The sequence below is a fragment of the Sitophilus oryzae genome, unplaced genomic scaffold (genome assembly GCF_002938485.1).
Source record: "Sitophilus oryzae breed Bouriz unplaced genomic scaffold, Soryzae_2.0 scaffold_1060_pilon_pilon, whole genome shotgun sequence".
Classification (NCBI taxonomy): domain Eukaryota; kingdom Metazoa; phylum Arthropoda; class Insecta; order Coleoptera; family Curculionidae; genus Sitophilus; species Sitophilus oryzae.
Window position 1 is genome coordinate 1550116 of NW_022145683.1, and position 22703 is coordinate 1572818.

The following is a 22703-nucleotide window of genomic DNA, read 5'->3' on the forward strand; positions in this document are numbered from 1 at the left end:
GAAGGTTACATCTTATTGTTTAGACAAGATGAAATTTCATGAACGTAATTTCCAGATTGTGATCGTGTGAAGCTGCTGTGAATCTAAATTCATCTCTGATTCGTTACCTTCGTGTAAGAGGGTGTTCACTACTAGATGCAGATCTAAATCAGTTAATAAGAAATCTACTACCCGTGGAAAAATATATTTTTTTCGATATGTCTACTACTGGTCTAAAATTCTACGAATATCAGGGAATATTTTAAGTTAAACTATTTTATTTGATACGTTAAAGTTTCTTTTTGAAAAATACTAGAATTACTAAGTTTTTTTCTAATTTTCTGCATCTACTTATTGTCAGAGTTGGATGACGTCGAGAATGTCATGTCGACAATTGAATTGTTGACGCGGCAATTATGGTGTCGACGACAACTTCCTAACGAATTCCTCAATGTCAACAATGTCGACAGTTAATTTCGTACAAAATTATAGCTATAGTTAAAGAAAAACCTTATATGATTAAAACTTAATACCACAGAATAAACATTTATTAAAAACAGAGTAATCATTCTCAGAAAAGAATAAGATAAAATAAAATGATCTTCTATTTCGAGTGATTTGAATGCTGAATCAGAATCATAAGTATCACAATCAAGATTCCTTTCAGTATTCTCACTTTGGAGAGCAAAATATAAGCAGACCAATATTTTTGAATGTTCAAATCACAGTCTAAGAGGTAGGTTTTTTATCTGTTTTTGCTTTTTAAATCTGGCTTTTAAAAAGGCTTTTTTATCTGTTTTTTTTTTAAATGTTACTGCTTATTTTAACAAGAAGAAAAAATGCAAAAGATTAAGCAGTCCTACTGATACATTAATAATTTAGTCTAATGAACTGCAATTAATTGACTTTCTTGACGTTATCGACATTGTCGACATAATTTCATAGTCGAAATAGTAGTTAATAGTATTTTCGACGCCCAACTCTGGTTTTAAGTAAAGATATTCATTTGATATGTTAACTCTTTTTTTCAAATATACTATTCTAATTTTTTTCTCTAAATTTCTGCATCTACACACTTATTGTTTTCGATCTAAAAGCAGTCTTATTAGGTTTGTACTGTTATAACGTTAGACATAACTTAAAATTTGTAAAACGTTTATTAATTCTCTAACTATAAGCTCGTAGAAAAATAAAAATGTAAATTCTATACGCTTCGAGTTGTCGAAAAATTGCTGGGGCGTACTTTTTAATTCAAATCCTTCTCTAAACTTCTCGACTTACGTATGTAGCAAGTCTGGAAGTTTCAATAAAGGGAATAAAAAGCGCAAGAACGTCGACTATTCCCTCCTAATAAAACCTAACAATGCTATATTTCGCGGTACAAAGGAATCTTTCGTTGCTGAATTCGTTCGAAACGTAGTTTTCGTAAACAAATCTGTTTTCCGTGATTGTGACAAGCCTAGAGAAATTCTAATTTCGCCAGCGGGGATATTCTTTAAACGTGGCTTTGAACCAAGTACGGGTCTTTATACATGCAGGAATATATACGGAATTTTCAAGCTTATGAAAGTTACAAGGAAACAAAAAGTTTTTAATACTTAGTTCTAAAAAATATTCATGAAGAAGAAATAATTAGGTAGCCTTGAGAGCTAGCCAATATATGAATAGAATTATTCAAATAATTTTCTAACCTTCTGTGTTGCGTAAGCCTCATTCAGAATCTTGAAATTAGTGGTTTCAATTATACTTTATAGTTATGAGTTTATGATCATTTATAAAAAAATACAATTAAAATTAATATAATATTCTAGCAACAGCTTGCGGTATCCATAGAGAAAGTCTAATAATATAATAAGCTTATAAAATTAATAAAAATAATTTTTTTTCTAACCACAATTTCTCTTGACGGATGATAATCAAAGAGCGAAATGACATTACTCGAAAATTTTGAAGTATAATTAGTGAAAAAGTTTGTTAAATTTTTCTACCAATTAAAAATTATTACTACTAGTTTTCATAGCTTACACTGAAATAAAACGTTTCACTAATTTCGAGGTTAAGAATGGTATAAAGGTAATGAACCATTTGCTAATAATAAAAAAGTGTTTTGTCTTGTGAAGACGATCCGGAGACATACCGTATATTGACCAGCTTCTTTAATTATGTTTATATAGAATTATACCATATTCAAATAAGTTTTAATCTAATTAATCAACTTTTGACGACACTACAAGATTCTCTTACAACGGCGTAGTATACACCGTGGATATATCCAACCCCTGCACCCCCAACAAATCGCTCATGCTATAGGTCAGCGTGGGCGGCCCGCGAGCAGCGTGCGCTACTGGTCTGAGCGCCGGCGCTGTAGCGAACACCCTCTTACATCCGGTGACGTCGTAGAGCGCGTGCGTAGTAGCGTAATGCAGTGGCGCCGCCGAAGCGGGGGCCACAGCGATCGCCGTGAGCGGGCCCAAGGTGGCGCTAGGCGCCGTGTGATGTACAGTGGCGGCGGGCAGCGTGGCCACGCCGTGCGGGAGGGGGTAGGGCGCGTAGCGGAAGGCTGCGGCGGTGGTGGCAGCGGCGGGAAACCCCGCCGCCGCTGCTGGGTTGAGCACGAGCAACTCACCGTAAGCGCCGCGGCCAGCCGCGCGGGTCTTAGCCAGGTTGGCGGGTAGCATCACTTCTTTCGGTTGCGCCTTCTTGCATTCCACCTGAAACAAGAAAAGAAATGAAGATATAAGTAATTAATAAATACAGTCAAATTCTTCTAAATATTCCAATATCTACGTAGAAAGAAAAGAAAGGTGTGTGGAGGTAGAAAGCAACCTCTACGCACCGTCTCATTTTGGTCAGTTTACTTTACCCGCGTCGTAGATAAGAACGATAGATTCGAGAAAGAATTTACCAGCAATATTTAGCTGGTTTATACTTCCGATCTTAACCCTAACAATATTTCTTAACCTTAACGACCCACATTATTCTAGTGTCGTTAAATACTGAAGATCTATTAAATTTTGCGTTGTAATAATAAAAATTATACTATCTTATACAGAATGTTTAAAAATTTATTTTAAATAATTACTAGCTTTAAACGGCAATAACTTGTTTAATTTAAACGGAACACTCTGTATATTTTATGTCTATCAAATTGTATTATACCATTTTTACCTATCGCTTCAAGTTTTCGTAGAAAATGCATTTTTTTATAATTTAGACCTCATTTATCTACATACCCATGGAATATTGATATTCTAGATTATTTTTGAAAAAGTAATATATTTAAAGAGTACAGCTACTAATATTGCCTTTATAGAATTATTAGAATTAGAATAAGTGGGAGGGGGGTTAATCTCTGCGACCTTAGAGATCTATTGTGTCCCCCTTTCTTCTTATCCCCCTTCTAAATTATAAGAAAATGCATTTTCTACGAAAACTCAAAGGGATAAGTAAGAAATGGTATGATAAAATTTGATAGACAATTAAATTATGCATCTGATTCTCCTAAAATATATAGGGTGTTCAATTTAAATTAAAGAAGTTATTGCCGTTTAAAGCTAGTAATTATTTAAAATCAATTTTTAGATACTCTGTATGAGGTAGTATTATTTTTATTATTGCAACACAATAACTGATCAATAAATAAACTTCAGAAAATATTTAGTTTTAAAAACTTTGATACTCTTGGAGAAATGGGGGTTAAGCCTTAAAATTTTTAATGCAATTTCATAAAATTGAAAATATTTCAAAAACAGTAAGGTTTAAGTGTGATAAACCTTAATCAAATTTACCTTTATTTTAATCGTAGAAACTAAAAATGTAATAATATACAGGGTGCTTTACCATTTAAAAAAATACAACTTTAATATTTTTTATTTATTTGGGCACTCTGTATCTTCTAAAAATATTTTTAAATTGTAGCTCTAATAGGCCTTCAACGAACCCAAAGCTTATAATTTGTAAAAATGTAATCGTCTAGCTATAATACTCCGTGTATGTGGTGAACAACCCTGTACATTTCAAATTAAAGTTCGAAACATCAGTATTCATTCAGAATCATCCTAGTCACACTCCACTCCCTTTACTCAACTTCGTCCTCTCCTCCGACTCTAATCGTCCTTTCAAGAGCAAATCTCGCCTAGCGGTCGCCCTTTAAAGAGATTTATAAGGGCCTATTTCACTGGTAGCTGCCAGCAGTGCATCCTACACAATTAAACCCGGTCCAATTAAGGCAGGACGACAAAATTGCTAGAAATTCTTTTCTGTCGGACGAGGCAAGTTCGAACGAACGAATAGCGAAAAAAGGAACAGCAAAAATAAGGGGAAAAAAGAGAAAAGTCTGGATGGATGGATGGAGATCGACTATATTGCGTAAATGGTGGATTTTCTGATGTAGAAGAGGATTGAGTGATAAGGAAAAAGTGTTTATTTAGGATTAATATGTTTGTGTTGTTGTGTTATTGTCGATTCTGATATAAAAAGGTATGTTTTTAGTGATGAGGGCTTTTATACACTCACCGGCGCAAAAAAGAGGCAGCTTAAAATTTCCAAGTTTTATATATTGTGTTCTAGTGGACCGATTTTGATGAATTTTTAAGCTGTTTGTAACTAAATTATTTAACTTTTTAGTATATCTTTCTAAATCAAAAATGACAGTTGCAATGTGTTAATTATACGAGGAAAAAAATGTTAATATTTTGGTGAATGTTTGAAACACCCTGTGGAGTACGTTAACAAAGTAAGGAATTTCAAAAACCCCCACAACAATGCTATAAAAATCGGAGAAGAACTATTGGAATATGTAGCGGAATTCAATTAGCTTGGCAGTTTGATTTCGGAAAAGGCAAATATCGACTATGAAATTCAGCACAGGATTAGCAGCGCCGCAAGAGCATTATGGAAATCAAAAGACAGGGTTTTCTACAATCATGATTTGAGCACAAAAACGAAACTTATAGTGTGCCGAGCAATAATAATCCCCACTATGTTATATGGAAGCGACACTTGAGTGCCGTACCGCCGACACATGAAGGCATTAAACAAGTTGCAACAGAGATACCTTAGACAACTCTTAAGAATCAAATGGTTCCGCCATGTCTCAAACGTATCGGTCCTAGAAAAAGCTAGCTGCGAGAGCGTTGAAGTTATGATTACAAAATCCCGCTTAAGATGGGCTGGTTACGTATGCAGAATGTAAGAAAACCGCCTGCCAAAATCTCTGCTTTACGGTGAGCTTGTAAACTCAAATGGTCAGACCGAGGAATGGCCAGACCGGGCCAGACTGCGGAAGAAAGATAACAATTTACGTATTGATCTTCTCAGTCACAGAAAAGCTCATGAAAGAAAACGCTTTCCGTAACGATCTTCTGATGCGTGTCAAATACTCGTCAGCGAGTAATGACAGTAGTATGTATGTAATAAAGCTTTAATATAATACTAGAGCCGGGAAATTTAAAATATAAGACCATAGATTTTTATAGACAGCGACAACGAAACATATCGACAATGCTGATGATACGTTTACTTAAAAAAAACACCGCAAAAAACGACCCGATCTTTCACTAGACCAGTGTGGCGAAATCATCGTTTATGAAAATAAAACACCGCTTTTCGAGGTTCGTGTTGAATTTTCGGCTCATCTCGTGAATATTTCAGGGAGATGCGGTCTGGCCTCGAGTATTATTGACGCGATTTTGTTGTTCCAATGGAAAACAATCTAAAATTACACCAGTCATGTTTGTGTTTGGCGTGTCAACGTGACATGGCCGCTGTGAGCGCCACGTGGTCAAGTTTGGGAAGCGTTAGAAACGTCAAACTTTTGACATTTGAAGGCTTTTAAAAAAGAAATTTCAAGGAGATACGATTTTAATTTAAGTAAGCCTATAATTGTGAAGATTGTGGAAGATGGCACACTTTTAAACCTAATTCATTTAAAAAGACATTTTCACTAGTAATACTACTAGAGGTCAAATTATTTCCTCGCCTTCGACTCGGGATAATTTTCAAAACATTCATGGGCTCGAAAAAATTTCCGGATTTAATTTGACCTCGTGTGGTATTCGGTAAGAAAATTCCACACCAAATTGTGTTTGAAAATCAAATAATTAAAATGTATTTTTCGATTTTTGGTCGACTTGATTATTTAGTAACTATGGCAACTAAGTGATACCCAAACCTAACTAAAAACTATTTCAGTTTTGAAGCTGTCAAGCTGCACGACTTAAAAAAAATGTTTAGCTTCGGTCAAGAAAGCAAATAAAATATTCGCCAGGAGATTAAGCAGTTGACACCCATGAATACTAGGAAATCGAAGTCAAGCGTATGGAAGCAGTTTACAAACTTTTGCGCAGAAAAATCGTATGATTTCGACAGAGCGGATATACCTAGACCTTTAAATTGTTGACTTCTACTCGTTGTAGTTGCACGAAAATACCAACTCAAGACACAACACAATATATTTTTTAACTTTACATAAGTTTTGAGTAACTACAAGTGGTAGAAAATTGCTTTTTTGGGTTGGGTTGGTTGGTTTTTAGATTGGAAAACTGGAAATGTAGAATACATATTGGGGCAACTAATACACAGCACGGGATCGCAGAAATTAATAGAAAAATACCATACCATACCATCAATTTTCTTGATGTTACAATTATAAAACAGTCTAATAGATTACAATTTGATATTTACAGAAAACCCACTACCACAGACACTGTAATACATAGTCAATCACACCAATCCTGGCAAATCAAAATGTCACCCTTTCATAGTTTAATTCATAGATTAGTAATGTTTCCACTGAGCCCAGAGAAATTTAAAAAAGAGTTAAATATTATTAAACAAATCGTTATCAACAATGGATATAAGTGTTCCCTTATTGATAATATGCTAAAGAAAAAACAAAAGAAAATATTAATGAAAAATTTTTATTCCGCTAATTCTAAAGACAATAACAATCATCGACTTTTAAACTACATTCCTAATTTAACTAACAAAATATCAAATAATCTCAATAAAATAGGATGTAAAACTATTAACGTAAATAAAAGAAATTTAGGTCAAATTTTATTAAATAATAAAGACAAAACTAATGTCAAAAATAAGTCGGGTGTATATAGGGTGGACTGCAATGATTGTGATGCCGTGTACATAGGCCAAACTGGTAGAAATTTAGATATAAGGATTAAAGAACATATAAAGTCTATTAATAATCTCCAGCATAGTTCTGGTCTTGCAACTCATTGTATAGTAAATAATCACAAAATTAATGAAAACTCAATTAAGTTACTAACAGAGAAACAAAAGGTAGACGCTTAAATTACATTGAACAGTTAGAAATACTAAAATCTGTTAAAAACGAAAATAATGTTAACGACCAACAAGGATTTCTAAACACATTTTTTATTACCCTATTGTAAACTCTCTATATATATATATATATATATATATATATATATATATATATATATATATATATATATATATATATATATATATATATATATATATATATATATATATATATATATATATATATATATATATAAAATGAACAAAATTCTTACAGCTTTAGTGTATATTAATAAATAATATTTTCTTGCCTTTAGCTGTGTATTTTTTCTAATTTCGAAAAATCGAAAGTAGAGAAAAAATTAAAAAAAAAATAAAAAGTAAAAAGAAAATTGTTTTGCTTGTCGTAAAGGGGGGAACCAAGCTCCACTCCCACAACCGGTTTCTGGGCCTACCCTTCATCAGGTGGGCTGTCCAGGGGCTGGTTCTCACCGATACGGCAAGCAAAACTTCTTCTATATCTGCAGACGATGTCGTAAAGTGTCGGTGAGATATTAGTGCATCTCCCGTCAAAAGATGGTAAAGAGCGTTTTTCGGCCCGCTCAAATATATGAAATGAACAAAATTCTTACAGCTTTAGTGTATATTAATAAATAATATTTTCTTGCCTTTAGCTGTGTATTTTTTCTAATTTCGAAAAATCGAAAGTAGAGAAAAAATTAAAAAAAAAAAATAAAAAGTAAAAAGAAAAAAATTTTCTTTTCTTTTTATTTTTTATTTTTTTTTTTAATTTTTTCTCTACTTTCGATTTTTCGAAATTAGAAAAAATACACAGCTAAAGGCAAGATAAATATATATTTATTAATATACACTATAAGCTATATAGAATATTTATATATATATATATATATATATATATATATATATATATATATATATATATATATATATATATATATATATATATATATATATATATATATATATATATATATATATATATATATATATATATATATATATATATATAAAACTGCTATGAAAATAGGCCTATATATAGCCGAATACATATATATATATATATATATATATATATATATATATATATTTTTATTACCCCTATATATATATATATATATATATATATATATTATATATGTATATAGTTACAGTGTAGTTAGACGATTAGTTCTTAAAAAACTCTTGAAAAAGGCCTAACAAGCCGAAACATATATGTAGAGTTAAAGTTACTCTTATTAAAAGTTTTTTGAAACATCTAAAAGCGTGCTTTATTAAAATACTAATATAGAAAAATTAAGTTAGCATGGAGCACTTAGGGAAGAAACTCAATCATATTCAAATATAGAATACCATTTTATTTAAGAAAGAAAACATTCGACCAATATGTACTATCAGTCATGATCTATGCATGCGAAATTTGGACATTTAAAACGGACATTATAAGGAAACGGCAGGTCGCACAAAGATCAATAGAAATAATAATAAAAGAATAGAGTGGATACGACAAAAGACCCAGGTAATAGTTGTTATCCAATCCAATCCCTCAAGTGGCAACGATACCTGGCAAGAGGGACAACATATGGACCACAAAAATTAAGTATAGCATGGTACCCTCGAGGAATCAAAAGACCTAGAGGAACAGCAAACCTGAGATGGGACCATGATATTAGGAAATTAGCAGGGATAACTTGGACCCACATAGCCAACAATAGACAACAATGGACCCAACTACAAAGAGAGTATCTAAATATGTGAGGGAGGCTACACCATAATTGCAAATGGTTGAATAAGCTGAAAATGATGATGATTATGATGATTTAAGACCACCCTGTATATTTAGGTTAGAAAGAGAATTATTTGCAGCAGTACACCGACGTTCAAGGAAAAATCCAACTCAAATATTTTTAATGATTTAAAGTTAAAAAGAGTAAAAACCGCGAGAAAATAATACAAACTATATTAATATTCAAGAGGATTTTCCCTAAAACCCAAGAAAATCCTTTAATTACTGGCAGACTCGGTGGCTCGAGCCTCTACCACGAATTTTGTATTCCCATCCGCGATATTTTCCATATTTCGTTTTAATTCAATCCGCAATCTTGCATCTTCAGCGGAATTAATAAAATTCGAAACAGTTAAATAATTAAGAACTTGCCCGTCTTAATATCGCGCCGAATTCGATAAACTTTGTAACTTAATCGTTTCGACTGCAAGGAATTAGAGACACTTTACGTGACCATTGCGTTTCAATTATGGCGAACTTAAGAGGAAAATTCCAGTGCCGGGTAATCCGCCACTCCATATCTCCTTAGACCGTTTTCCGTTTAATTAAACTCGGTTTTAAATAAATCTGCTCGAGTCCGGTTCTGTACCGATGTTTATTGTCGAGGAAGTGTGTTTAGGGATGTTGAATACAAGTTCATAGTCAGTTTGCAATGTGACAATGTTTCTAGAGTTACTTTACCTTAGAAATTTAAAAAATCTAACAAAAACCAACTAAAAGCGGAATTGAAGAACCTGGAAGACTCCATCTGTAAACTGGAATGGGAGTCATCCAACAGTCTAAGTTTCTCAGAACTTATTAAAAATCAAAGATTTTCCTTGATCTAAGTAGAAACAGTCTTCAGATTGTCACGGGGTGTCAAACACTGTCTCCTCAACAAATATCTCAGTAGGCTAAAGCTAAGAAACAACGGCAAATGCAGATTCTGTAGGGAAAATGGGGAAACACCAAAACACCTTATCACTGAGTGCCACGAGATGACGACCATTCGTGCCATGAACTTTGGTACGGCTGATGTCGAGGATGGAGAGCTGGCCTCTGTGGAGCCGTCTTAGATACTGGCTTTTGTTAAAGCCCTGAGACTGTATGATGAGTTATAACTCGTTACAGCTTAAGAAAGAGGAACACACAATAGATCTGTATAGTCGCGGTGATTAAGCCTCCCCTCTTCTGATCAATCATCACTCACTGTTTGATCGAGCTCGAAATAACAATGTTGTAGCGTTTTTTATAAACATTGCCACTGCGAACGGCAGCTTTTCGTTGGTAGAGCAGTCGTGGATAAGGTATTTCACTGGAAAGAATTAATTAACAATAATAACTTGAAATTATAAATATTGGGCGCCAGGCATGAACAGAGAAAGAAAACACAGTTGTTTATTACTTAAAACTAGTGACCATATTCATTCATGATGTATTCTGATGGTAAATAGCATTGTACAATTTTAATAATTATCATAGTGGTTATATGTCGAGTAAAGCTATGTATGTAAATAATATTAAATATGTTCTATGAAAAGACTATGAAAAAATACAATGCGTGTAACGTTATAGAAAATATAAGAAAGGTAGCATTACTTTATTTAAATTGTGAGATTTTATGCGGTGTTAAATCTGATATGTTGCAACCTGTAGATTCTAGAATCTATCTCTGGTTATTCATCTGTTAATATAGCGTAATAATAATGTCTATAGAAAGTAATACTATTACAAGGCGTAATGTAATAAAACGTAAAATCTAAATCATATTGTAACAACTAAATCGACATAAATTTTCTTAATAATCTAACCACTAAATATAGTCTGTACGATATTATTTAAAATGTACGTTAAGTTAAGACTGAAAATTGACTGAAAACCAGAACCTAAATCTACACTTAGCTGTTCTTGAGGCAATCCTGTTTCAAAGAGTAGCAGCGTGAGGTGGGCTCATATCTCTGTACTATCTGTCGGCGATCCTGTTGGCCAAAACAACAAAAGGGGCCAGAATGAGGACACCATGAATCAATACAGCCGTAGCTACTGACTAGGCTTAGAAATGGGAACGAAGCAGCATGGGGCCTTACGCTGTATCCATACTGTGACAATATGGGGACACTACCCGTACCTTGGAACACTACTAGGACCTTGGATAATGTCCGTAACCTGGACCATAACCTTGGACACAATCCGTCCATAAGATAACGGTACAGGGGAACACTACCCGTACCTTGGACAATAAAAATATGAAACTCTTGTTTAAAACCAAACAAGGTCTAATAAACAAAATAAACCTACCTGGAATTACTTCCGAGGGCTCAATAATAAACAAAGAAACTGTCCTTTCTTCCATGTAACATTCTGGAGGACAAAGGCAAAAGAACACCAATGTGCCAGCAAAATACAAATACGAGTTAAGGTGGGTCAATCCAAAACTCTAACCTAAAAATATTCAATAATAATAACGAATCTAATAAAGATATCTCATTTTTACCTGTTGCTTCGAAATGGCAGCTGATTCAGATTTTACAGCAAGATTTAAATTATTACCATTTCTAAAAGCCGGGTGAACAAAAGTGAGGTTAAGCGCGGATAGCGACCTAGCCTTGGAGCGATGTTGACAGCGCCTCCACAGAGCAGTGAAACGATAACAGGGTTGGTGACTAGGGAACGTAAAAATTACGCCAAGCGTGCCAAATAAATTATCAGGCCTGAACGATACGGAATCCGATGACGATACGCCAGACATATAAATCATATATAAAAAATACATGTAACGAACTAAAAACGCTACAATGTAGAAATTAGTTAAGTAAATTTAAAAAAATCTTTTTTGTTTTGTGTTTAAAAGAAAAGTAATGTCGTTGGATATGTATTTTAATACTTTATAAAGGAAATGTCCTTGTATTCCAATGCCAAACGATGCTAGTTTTTAAGGCCTTTTTGTGCAGAGGATGTTTTTTTTTGCTAATTGACTCAGTCAAACTGTCCTGATGATGGGAATAAAATTCTCGAAAGCTTGACAAATTTGAAAAAGTAGTTTTATTAGCGTAAGTGGTGATTATTGATTGCATCCTCACTTAAATTTTGTTTTTTTTCTTAGATAGGAAGTATAGGAAATAAGAAATAGCCATCTTATCTGATAGTCAACCAGCATTAAAAGCTATGAATTCAGTCAGGGAAGCTGAACAAATTAGGCAAAGATAATAAAGGGGGCTAACTCTGGGCGCCAGTCCACAATAGGATAGAAAATAATGAGAAATTAAACGATCTAGCTAGAAAAGGAGCGAGTACTCCACTTAACGGACCAGAGTCGCTGAATTCAAGAACCTCAAAACTCCATCTATAACCTGGAATGGAAATCCTGTAACGATCTAGGACACTCGAAGAAATTTCTCAAGACTTACGACCGAGAAAAACCAAAGATTTTCCTTCATTTAAGTAAGAACAATCTTCGAATTCTCACGGAGTTTTTAACAGGACACCGTCTCCACAATGAACACCTCAGTAGGTTGAAGCTAAGAAACTGGAAACATTAGAACCCCATCACTGGAGGTGCCGAGACGACTACCATGAGTGCCACAAACTTTGATACGACAGATATCGGAGATATTGAACTAACCTCTGTAAAACCGTCGCAGATAGTGGCTTTTGTGAAAGCCCTGAAACTGTATGATGAGTTATAACTTAAGAAAGGGGAAAACGATGGATCTATAATACCGCGGTGATTAACTTCCCTCCTCCCATACAATCTACAATCCAAATATCACATTTCAATAAATTCCTTTAATATTTATTTAGTTTTACCCTATCCTTAATAAATTTACCCCCGCCTACCGAAAAACTTCCATTAGAACCGCACCGGTGTTTTTTTTCTCCGAATTTCTTCGCAATGACGCAAGCCAGAGTCCCTACGGCTCCCCCAATCCACTCCAGATATCCCTTACACATCCCAGGGCCTCTTTATTGAAATTCGCAAAGCTTGGAAGGGCCGAAATTCAAATTTCTGAAGTAATATTTATGGTCGAAATGGTAAGTGGAAAGCGTGCATGGATGAAGGGAAACTTTTAAGTGGCCTCTACGCCATTTGTCCGGCGTAGAGGGGCAAGAGGGGGAAGAGTAGCTTTGGTTGAGGGGGAAGAGTAGCTTGTTCCGGAGTTTGGCCGTTCGTTCCTTATTATCGCCTTCATTAATAATCCGGGACGTCTGGAGGAATATGCTTGCGTCATTGCTCGGGAGATGTAAAGAACTAATATTTGTTTAAGATACTGTATGTACAGGGTGTCCCATTTTCGTGTGTTTTATAGGGTTTCTCGTTTATGAATAGAGATACAAGTGCGGTATTCACATTACGCTACATTTTTATGAAACTAAAGATCTGACACACATATTTATTCTATCCCTCTTAGTTCTTGATATATGCTAAAAAGTTTAATAATGCATTTTTTACCTTATTTATGAAAATAAGTAATACAGAGTACCCCACTTAAAAAAAATCGTTTAATCGTTAATAAGTTTATGTGGGTGATATTTCAAGAATGACAGATCCCAGCAAAAACCTTGTTATGTCACTAATTCTACGTGAAAAACTTTATGGGGCTCGGATTTTACCTTTTCGATAAGTTATAAGATAATCAAGATAGGAAGGGAGTTGAAAAATGCAACATTTGTTAACAATTAAAAATTAACATGTTAGTAATTAAGAATAGCGTAAGAACGAGAGCGTAATACGAGAGTAAGAACCATGAAGACTACCGTGAACAGTGAGACTAAGAATAGTCTGTCTCTCTGTGAGGCCGTTTCAGATACTGGCTTTTGTCAAAGCCCTGAGACCGTATGATGAATGATGAGTTATAACTCAAGAAAGAGGACACACAATAGATATGTAAGGTCGCGGTGGTTAAACCCCCTCCCAAAGATTCTAAATTCCCCGGCACAAAATTCCGCCACCGTAAAATTTTGACTAAGTTTGATGTTTCATAATCTTTGAATTTGTAATCCAATTTTTATGATTATGGTATTAGTTTGTAGATAAATTTGTTGGCATTATTTTCTATTATTTTAATGGCTTATACATGGAGTTTCAAAATGCCATGATGTGCCATCTCTCGTACGTAAAAATAAGATTTAATTTTCATATCAATATACGTCCGATTCTGCTTTGATTCATAGATACAGGGCGTTAAAGTCTTAATATTTTTTGAATTATTATTATTTTCTTCCGTGTACTTTTAGCGTCTCGACTGAAATTTTGAGGGTAAAAGTTACTATAAATGCGACATATTTTAAAGCTAAGAAAGTGTCGACATATTCACCAGGAACGTGCATATGGATTATCACTGGAATCTTTTTCTAAAAAAACCATGTACGCCACTGACTTTTTTTCTCTTGTTAGCAAAATAATGTAAGCAGTTTAATGCCGATTAAAAATTTGAGCCTCCTTGATGAGTTGAATGCAATTTTATTAATTTGCTTTGATCCAAATCTAAAAAAATAATATCAGTAACTTGCAAAAGTTTTAAATACATTCCTATTAATTCCTCATCAAAAAATTTGAAAAAAAGTTCCTATAAACATGGGTATGGAAATGCATAGTTTTAGAGTTACAGGATGTTAAAATTTATAAAATTAAATTTTTTGTAATTATCTTAAATACTATTACTTTTTTATTTGACATTGTTGTAGGTTAGACTAATAGTAATAATAACTAATAGTAATAATATTTAATAATAAATTAGGTAAAATATATAATTTATTAATTTTATTTTAATTTTATTAATTGTGATTAATAAAATTGCATTTATCTCATCAGGAGGTCAAATTCGACAAAATATCAAGAGCTAACTATTAATTGGCATTAAACGACCTAGACAATTTTGATATCACAAGAAAAAAGTCAGTGGCGCACATGTTTTTTTTTAAACATTCCAGTGATAACCCATATGCACGTCCCTGATGAATTTATCGACACTTTTTTAGCACTAAAATATGTAGCACTTATAGTAGCTTTTACCCTCAAAATTTCATTCGAATCACTAAAAGTACTTGGCAGAAAATTATAATAAATCGAAAGATTATTAAGACTTAACATCCTGTAGCTACGAAACAAAGCAGAATCGGACTTATATGAAAAAAAAATGATATGAAAAATAAATCTTATTTTTACGTAAGGTATCTCCACAAGAGAGATGGCACATGTTTTTTTGAACCACTCTGTATACTATTAAAATTATTAACTTCATTGGTGTTCCAGAAGACATCTTATTGAAATAATTGAGAAGAAATGTACGCTACTGACTTTTCTGCAATTTTTATATTTTCTAAGAAAAGGCAACTAAAAATACAGTTATTTATTGTATGATATGCCTTTATAGAATTACTGATTTCAGAATTATTGAAATGCCAGGCATCTGGAATCCATTGAAAAAAAACTTTAAAAATTAAATTCCGACTTGCAAGTTGACTAAAGCATTAAAATAATTGAAAACACAAATTAGAATAATTTATAACATTTATCTACAGTTAAAATGTCAAAGGACGTGATCTAAACAAAAATGAAAAAAATTAATTTAAAAAAAGATTCTATCGGGTCTTTTTTTTTCAATCAAAAATCTATTTCTATTTTGAAAACTTTCCGAATTTTATAATTTATCAGAAACGTCAACCGACAACGACGCGACGTAGCAGCAATGAGAAAAACTTTCTTTTCCGCCTTTCTAGCGAAAATCGTGAAAAATAATGAAAAACGACCGAAATAATACTGGAGAAAAAACTTACCATTTTATTGTTAATCTCGTGGAAATGAATTTCGCAAACTTTATCGACGACATCTTCGCTCTGAAATGTGACAAAGCCGAAACCTGCAACAAACAGAGAAAAAAACAAGTTTTAGTCAGTTCCAGCAGTGCTGTTTCTCTCTCTCTCCCTCTCTCCTAAACACTATCTCTCTGAAAACGGGAGAAACGGTCGTATTCGAAACTTTTTATAAGGTATTATTCTATTAAGTTTCGGACGAGTGAGTGGGTGAGCAGAGAGAAGAATCTTTTAAAACTATTTATGGAGCTCGGGAGGCAGTATAAAAGTTGATATTAGAAGTGATTTCGGGGAGGAAATGAAGGAATAAATGGAGTTTTTGGAGGAGGGGATGTTATTATTGGAGTGGTTATAAACATTTTTTATTTCTTACTGAATTAATATAAGTTTATATCGTCTCCAGACCAAAAAGACAAAATTTATTGTCTTTTTGGTTTTAGTCACTGTCATATTTATTTCAAACTAATAATTAATCAACGAGAATATTCATATATTTTAATAAAACTACTGTAAATCACTATAAATAATGAATTGTTTTAATTGAACTGTAATTTTTGTATTATTAATCCGGTAAATGATGGAGATAAACAATTGTGATTGATTAAAATTTTATTTTGAGATGAAACTTTTTTTACAACATTCTGCGATTGTAACGTTATTAGTTCGTTACATGTCTTTTTTATATATAATATATGATGTCTGACCTATCATCACCGGATTCCGTACCGTTCAGGTCTGATAATTTATTTGGCACGCTTGGCGTAATTTTTACGTTCCCTAGTCGCCAACCCTGCTATCGTTTCACTGTTCTGTGGAGGCGCGCGCTGTTAAGATCCTTGTTATATGTCAAGGCGCCTCTCTGCGTTTTAACCTCACTTTGTTTTTTGCGGTTTGCGGCACGGTTGCAAATCCTGCTTTTAGAAATGGCAATTTAAATCTTGCTGCAAAATCTGAATCAGCTGCCATTTCGAAGCTACATGTAAAGATGAGTTATTATCTTTTATAGATTCGATATTATTATTGAATATTTTTAGGGTAGAGTTTTGGATTGACCCACCTTAACTCGTATTTGTATTTTTGCTGACACGTTGGTGTACTTTTGCTCTTGTCCTCCAGAATGTTAAATGGAAGAAAGGACAGTTCTTTTGTTTATTATTAAGCCCTCGGAAGTGTTTCGAGGTAGGTTTATTTTGTTTATTAGACCTTGTTTGGTTTTTTAAACAAAAGTTTCGTATTTTTAGGGTCTTATGGACGGACTGTGTCTAAGGTACGGGTAGTGTTCCCCTGTACCGTTATCTTATGGACGGACTGTGTCCAAGGTATGGGCAGGTGTCCCATATCTATGTATTGATTCCAAGGTTCGGGCATTATCCAAGGCCCTAGTAGTGTTCCAAGGTACGGGTAGTGTCCCCATATTGCCACAGTATGGATGTAGCGTAAGCCCCATGTTGCTTCGTTCCCATTTCTCAGTCTAGTCAGTAGTTACAGCTGTTCCAATTCATGGTGTCCTCATTCTGGCCCCTTTTGTTGTTTTGGCCAACAGGATCGCCGACAAACAGTACAGAGATATGAGCCTACCTCACGCTGCTACTCTTCGAAACAGGATTGCCTTAAGAACAGCTAAGTGTAGATTTAGGTTCAGATTTTCAGTCGATTTTCAGTCTTAACTTAATAACGTACATTTTAAATAATGTCGTACAGACTATATTTAGTGGTTAGATTATTAAGAACATTTATGTCGATTTAGTAGTTACAATATGACTTAGATCTTAGGTTTCATTACATTACGCCTTGTAATAGTATTTAACCACTATAATAATTATTAAAATTGTACAATGCTATTTACCATAAGAATTCATCATGAATAAATATAGCCATTAGTTTTAAGTAATATACAACTGTGTTTTCTTTCTCTGTACATGCCTGGCGCCCAATATCTATATTTTCTTGTTTATTGTTATTCATTAGTTTTCTCTCTAGTGAAATATCTTATCCACGACTGCTCTCCGATGAAAAGCTGCCGTTCGCAGTGGTAATTTTTTATAAAAACGCTACAGAATTCGAATAATGAATTGAATAATGATAAGACAAGTGACATCTGTTTAAAAAAGACAGCGATTTAGAGTAACAATTTGGTTATGTAAAATTTAGAGTGACAATTTTGATTATGCAAAAGAAATACATATTCTATGAGTTTGCCTAACGATTAACATTAATTTAAAAATAAATCCCCAATATGAATAATGAACAAAACATTCAAACAAAAATAGACCACACAAAACAAATTGTTGGTTAGTAGCAAGGTTATTAAAAGGTAAGGTTGAAAACGTCATCTACTACGTCATAGAAGTGATACCGGTCATAGATAAAGGGATAAAAACTGCTCACAGTCCAACAGTGCATTTCCAAATCGATATTCATTGTGTACTTTATTGTTTATAGTATATGGCATCAATATTTTTCAGTTGTTTGATGTGTGTTTTCTTTATTGTATTGTCCATTTATCTCTCTTTGTCGGTTGCATTTTATTTTCTATTCCTTTTATCTATGATTTTATACGTTCTATCTACGTCAGAGAGATGCTATTCCGCTTCGCTCCTATTGGTCCAAAAGTTACGAGACAACCTTACCTTTTAATAACCTTAGGTTAGTAGCAGTTAGTAGTAGTCAGAGATATAGATGTAGTAGTATTTTGGTTTAATGGCCACAGCTGCTAGGGTAATCCGGCCGAGTGATAGAATTATCGTTTTTTAATAAAAAGTAAAAAAACATTATAAAATTATAAAGCTAGAATGGTATAATGGTTGTATATTTATACAGGGTGGTTCGAACTGTATTCCGGAAACTTTGGCAGCATATTCTACAGATTAAAATAAGTAAAAAAGTTCGTATAAGTGTATGTCCTAAAATGCTTAGTTTCGGAGATACAGGGTGTAGAAGTTTCATTTTTATTTCGATTTTTTACAAATAATTTATGATGTAACGTCAATATTTGGTTAGGTTCGGTTAGGATATATATGAAAATTGTTGTCTAGAAGTTTTATGACATGAGAAATTGATTGATTGAGATTTTCATGTCAATATGACCTCTTCTTGTAGAGGGCGCCACCAACATATTTTTTAACTTGTTTTTAAGAGTAATAAATTTTCCTCCATACCGGTATAAAACCACTGAGTAAAAAAATATACATTTACGATTTTTTTACATAAAAAAGGTCTCTTGGAAAAAATCACCAAAAGTTCAACAGAAACTATTTAATCATCATTGTTTGGCAGAAAAATTTATTATTTCAGTCAAATAACTATACTTAACGTGTGCTTATTTTTTGTCAATAATGACATGTATTGATTATTTCCATTCTAAATATCCTGACGACGGTTGCTCATAAAATTCATGGAAATATATATTTTTTTAGTAAGTATATAGCTTTATACAGGTACGGACGAAAAGTTTTTACTCTTCAGAACCGTTAAAACACATGTAGGTGGCGTCCCAATCAAATTTCTCGTGTCACAAAACTCCCAGACACCAATTTTCATCCAAATATTGACGTTACTTCAGAAATTATTTAGAAAACATCGAAATAAAAATGAAACTTCTACACCCTGTATCTCCGAAACTAAGCATTTTTTGACATACATTTATACGAACTTTTTTAATTATTTTTATCTGCAGAATATGCTGCTAAAGTTTACGGAATACAGTTCGGACCACCCTGTGTATTAACTCTATTTTTTTGAAGTTTATAAAAAGCATTCATAGAAAAATATATACCCTTCAAATCCTTCAATTTAAGAGCTGTTAATAAGAAGTTTCACATCAAATATGCACACTCAATTTTTTTAAACCCCCCAAGCGCCTTCAAAACAAAACAAAAATAATTCCACTACCATTTATACTAATCAGACCCATGTAAACGGACCCACGGGACCAAAAACCTTCCATAACAAGCGTTCTCGTCTAAATCCCACCGATTTTCTATTCGAAACCAAAACAATAACAATTTTCTCTAAGTCTAGCCAATCAGGGAGATGTACGGTGGCCATATTTCCAGCGCCAAGGTGGATAGCTCGGCGAGGGTCGAATCGCAGCTGGCGTCGGACGTAAAAGACAAATTATCCTGACGCATCGTTTTGTTTCGATGTTCTTAAGGTAGCGATTAATCACAATTAGGGCCGCCACTGGCTGCGGAGGATATCGTGAGAGATCTTCTGGTTTAAATCATATCTGAGTGGTGGGATTCGACTGGATAACTTAAGGAAATTGAGGTTGTGATAAGAGGGAAACACGCTGCTGTGCAAGGGTGGCGCCAGCCGGTGGTCTAGAGGGGAGCAAGTTGATATAAATGAAGGGTGAAGAAAGTATAAATGCGGGATATGACGATATATAAAATTTGTAAAGAAAATTATTTAACTCACCGGCAAAAAAAAAACCGGCCACTAAAAACTAGTCCCAATTTCAAAGTCGGATTTCTCGCGAACCACTAATTAGATTTTGAGGATTTTTTTTTAAATTGTAAATTAATTCCTTCTTACCGGATGCTACGTCAGAAATTTTTATTCCAAATTTATTTTGAGCATATACAGGGCACAAAAATAAGACGAATTTTTTTGCCCGTATTTTGTAACACCCTGTAGGATGCAGCAGCTGTAGTAGCTATTGCTAAATCAAATCCCATTGTTGCCTCATCTTTTGTGAGAATTTTTTTTTAAAACGAACGTCTCGGAAAAATGCTTCGCAGGCAGAAAGTTTTATGTGTAAATAATCAAGGCGACATAGGCGAAAATGGATTTATGAGTATTTGCAATATGACAACAACGGTTGTCAAATTAAAAAATGCCATTGTCTGTGACGGATGTTGCTCGTATTGTGGTTTTAATTGAGGATGGCTGAAGTCAACGTCATGTGTCCGATACCCTGGGTATACCTCGAACAACAGTCCAAAACGTTACGCTTTCAAAGCGGTGAGCGCAAGTATTCGATCAGCGAAACGCAAGGCAGTCGATTTTGGTATTCTCGTTGCCATGCGAATCGTGTTCTGGATACGCGTTGAGCACATATTGGCAACATCACAATTTCTAATGTAGCTAATAGTCAAAATTGATAACTGACGGATGTAACAATGAAAAATGTCAATGTTACGTGAATTCCATAACCTATTGTTGAATTATGTCAAGTTATTTTTCTATGGATATGTCATTATTCTTATTATACGAGGGAAGTGTTGAAGACGCTTCTCAGCATTTTCGATGTTTTGAACAATATTTATAGCTGCCAAGTCGTAAATTATCAATTACTTATTGAGGAATTTATAAAAAAAGTTGTAATTTTCACTAAAGAGTAAGATGACGCACAAAATCACAATTTTTTCGATTTTCACTGACAGTTCGACAAGCAAAACGATCCTTTAAGGCAACCGTTTTCAAAGCGCTCAACGCAATCAGTAAAGACGCTAAGCACATCAGACGAGAATACCGAAATCGTTGATTAAGTGCGCGCTCAGCGAAAATTAACGTCATATACGCTGAGCGTCTAAAAGCGGTTAGCGTTTTCAAAGTTACAGAATACGGGCCCAGGATGTCTGGAATCGGTATATTTTAAACGGGAAATTCCTGAGAGTCCTGACTACTTTACGAAGTCGTAGAATTACAGCGTTTCAGAATCATCATCTGCTACAAGCCGTGCGTAGAACGTAGAACTCAAGTCAGTGAGAGAACAATCCGTCGAAGACTAAACAAAACAGCTTTTCTGTAAGGAGGCCTGCCACATGACCCCAGCTACTTCCAAGGTATCGATATCGTCGAGCACGTCTTCAGTTTGCGCGTTTACATGTGAATTGGGATATCGAGCAATGGACTAAAGCTTTTTTCGAGGCGTTTGTCTTAAAGCAACGTATCTCCAATACAAACAGAGATAATGTCGTGATTAAAAAAATAAAATGCTCACAAAAGATGAGGCTACAACATGATTTAATTTAGCAATAGCTACTACAGCTGCAGAGAGGGAACTCACTCGGAAATTCAAACCTAGAACAACTGCTATCGAGGACGAAAATGGAGAAGTACTGTGGAACAACGAGGACATATTGCAACGATGGAAACAATATTGCGAAGAACTATACAAGGAAGAAGTAGACGTAGTAAACGAAGTTCAAGTACCTCACATAATAAACGAACTGGAACCAAATATATTGAAGAGCGAAGTGGAAGAGGCCATAACTCACCTCAAATTAAACAAAACCCCAGGAACAGACGGTGTCTCAGCTGAAATGATAAAGTTGATAGGGGAGGAAGGTGTGAAAATAGTACATAACATCTGCAATAAAGTATGGCAGTCTCGACAATGGTCTAAAAAATTGGCTAATTTAAGCTTTCATCCCAATTCACAAAAAAGGATCCACACAAAAATGCCAAATTATCGAACAATATCCCCTAACGTCACATGCAAAAAGATCTTACTTCAGGATTATTGACCGAACACTTCAGAGTTGCTTGACGCCTGAAATACCTCCCAACAATGCCTTAATCGTGAAAGGAAGGGCACAAGAGATCAAATATTTAACATAGGTCAACTTATTAGAAAATCCTGAAAATTTAATCTCTGTATCTACCATTTGGAAAAAATATATCGTCTCATATACGTTTTATAGGAATATGTTCTTGTGTTTTATAGACTACAAGAAGGCTTTCGATTGTGTGAGGTGGAAAAGCCTATGGAGGGTTCTGAGCGAAATGGGAGTTCCGAATCATCTAGTGGCTCTTATTAACAATTTATATGACAATAATACGGCAATTGTCAACCTAAATAACAAAACGTCGGAACCTTTCAAACGTAGAAAAGGGG

The 22703-nt window shown here is 34.1% G+C and overlaps 1 protein-coding gene across 3 annotated transcripts in view; it reads right to left on the bottom strand.

Moving 5' to 3' along the window:
- Positions 1-22703, bottom strand: part of LOC115877679 (RNA-binding protein Musashi homolog Rbp6) — a 281213-nt gene that overhangs the window by 54719 nt on the left and 203791 nt on the right. For all 3 annotated transcript variants that reach the window (XM_030893957.1, XM_030893950.1, XM_030893948.1), the window contains exons 2-3: positions 15824-15906; positions 2606-2690 (exon numbers count right to left, since the gene is read on the bottom strand). In XM_030893957.1, the coding sequence (XP_030749817.1) occupies positions 2606-2690; positions 15824-15906 (168 nt within the window). The remainder of the gene's footprint in view (positions 1-2605; positions 2691-15823; positions 15907-22703) is intronic.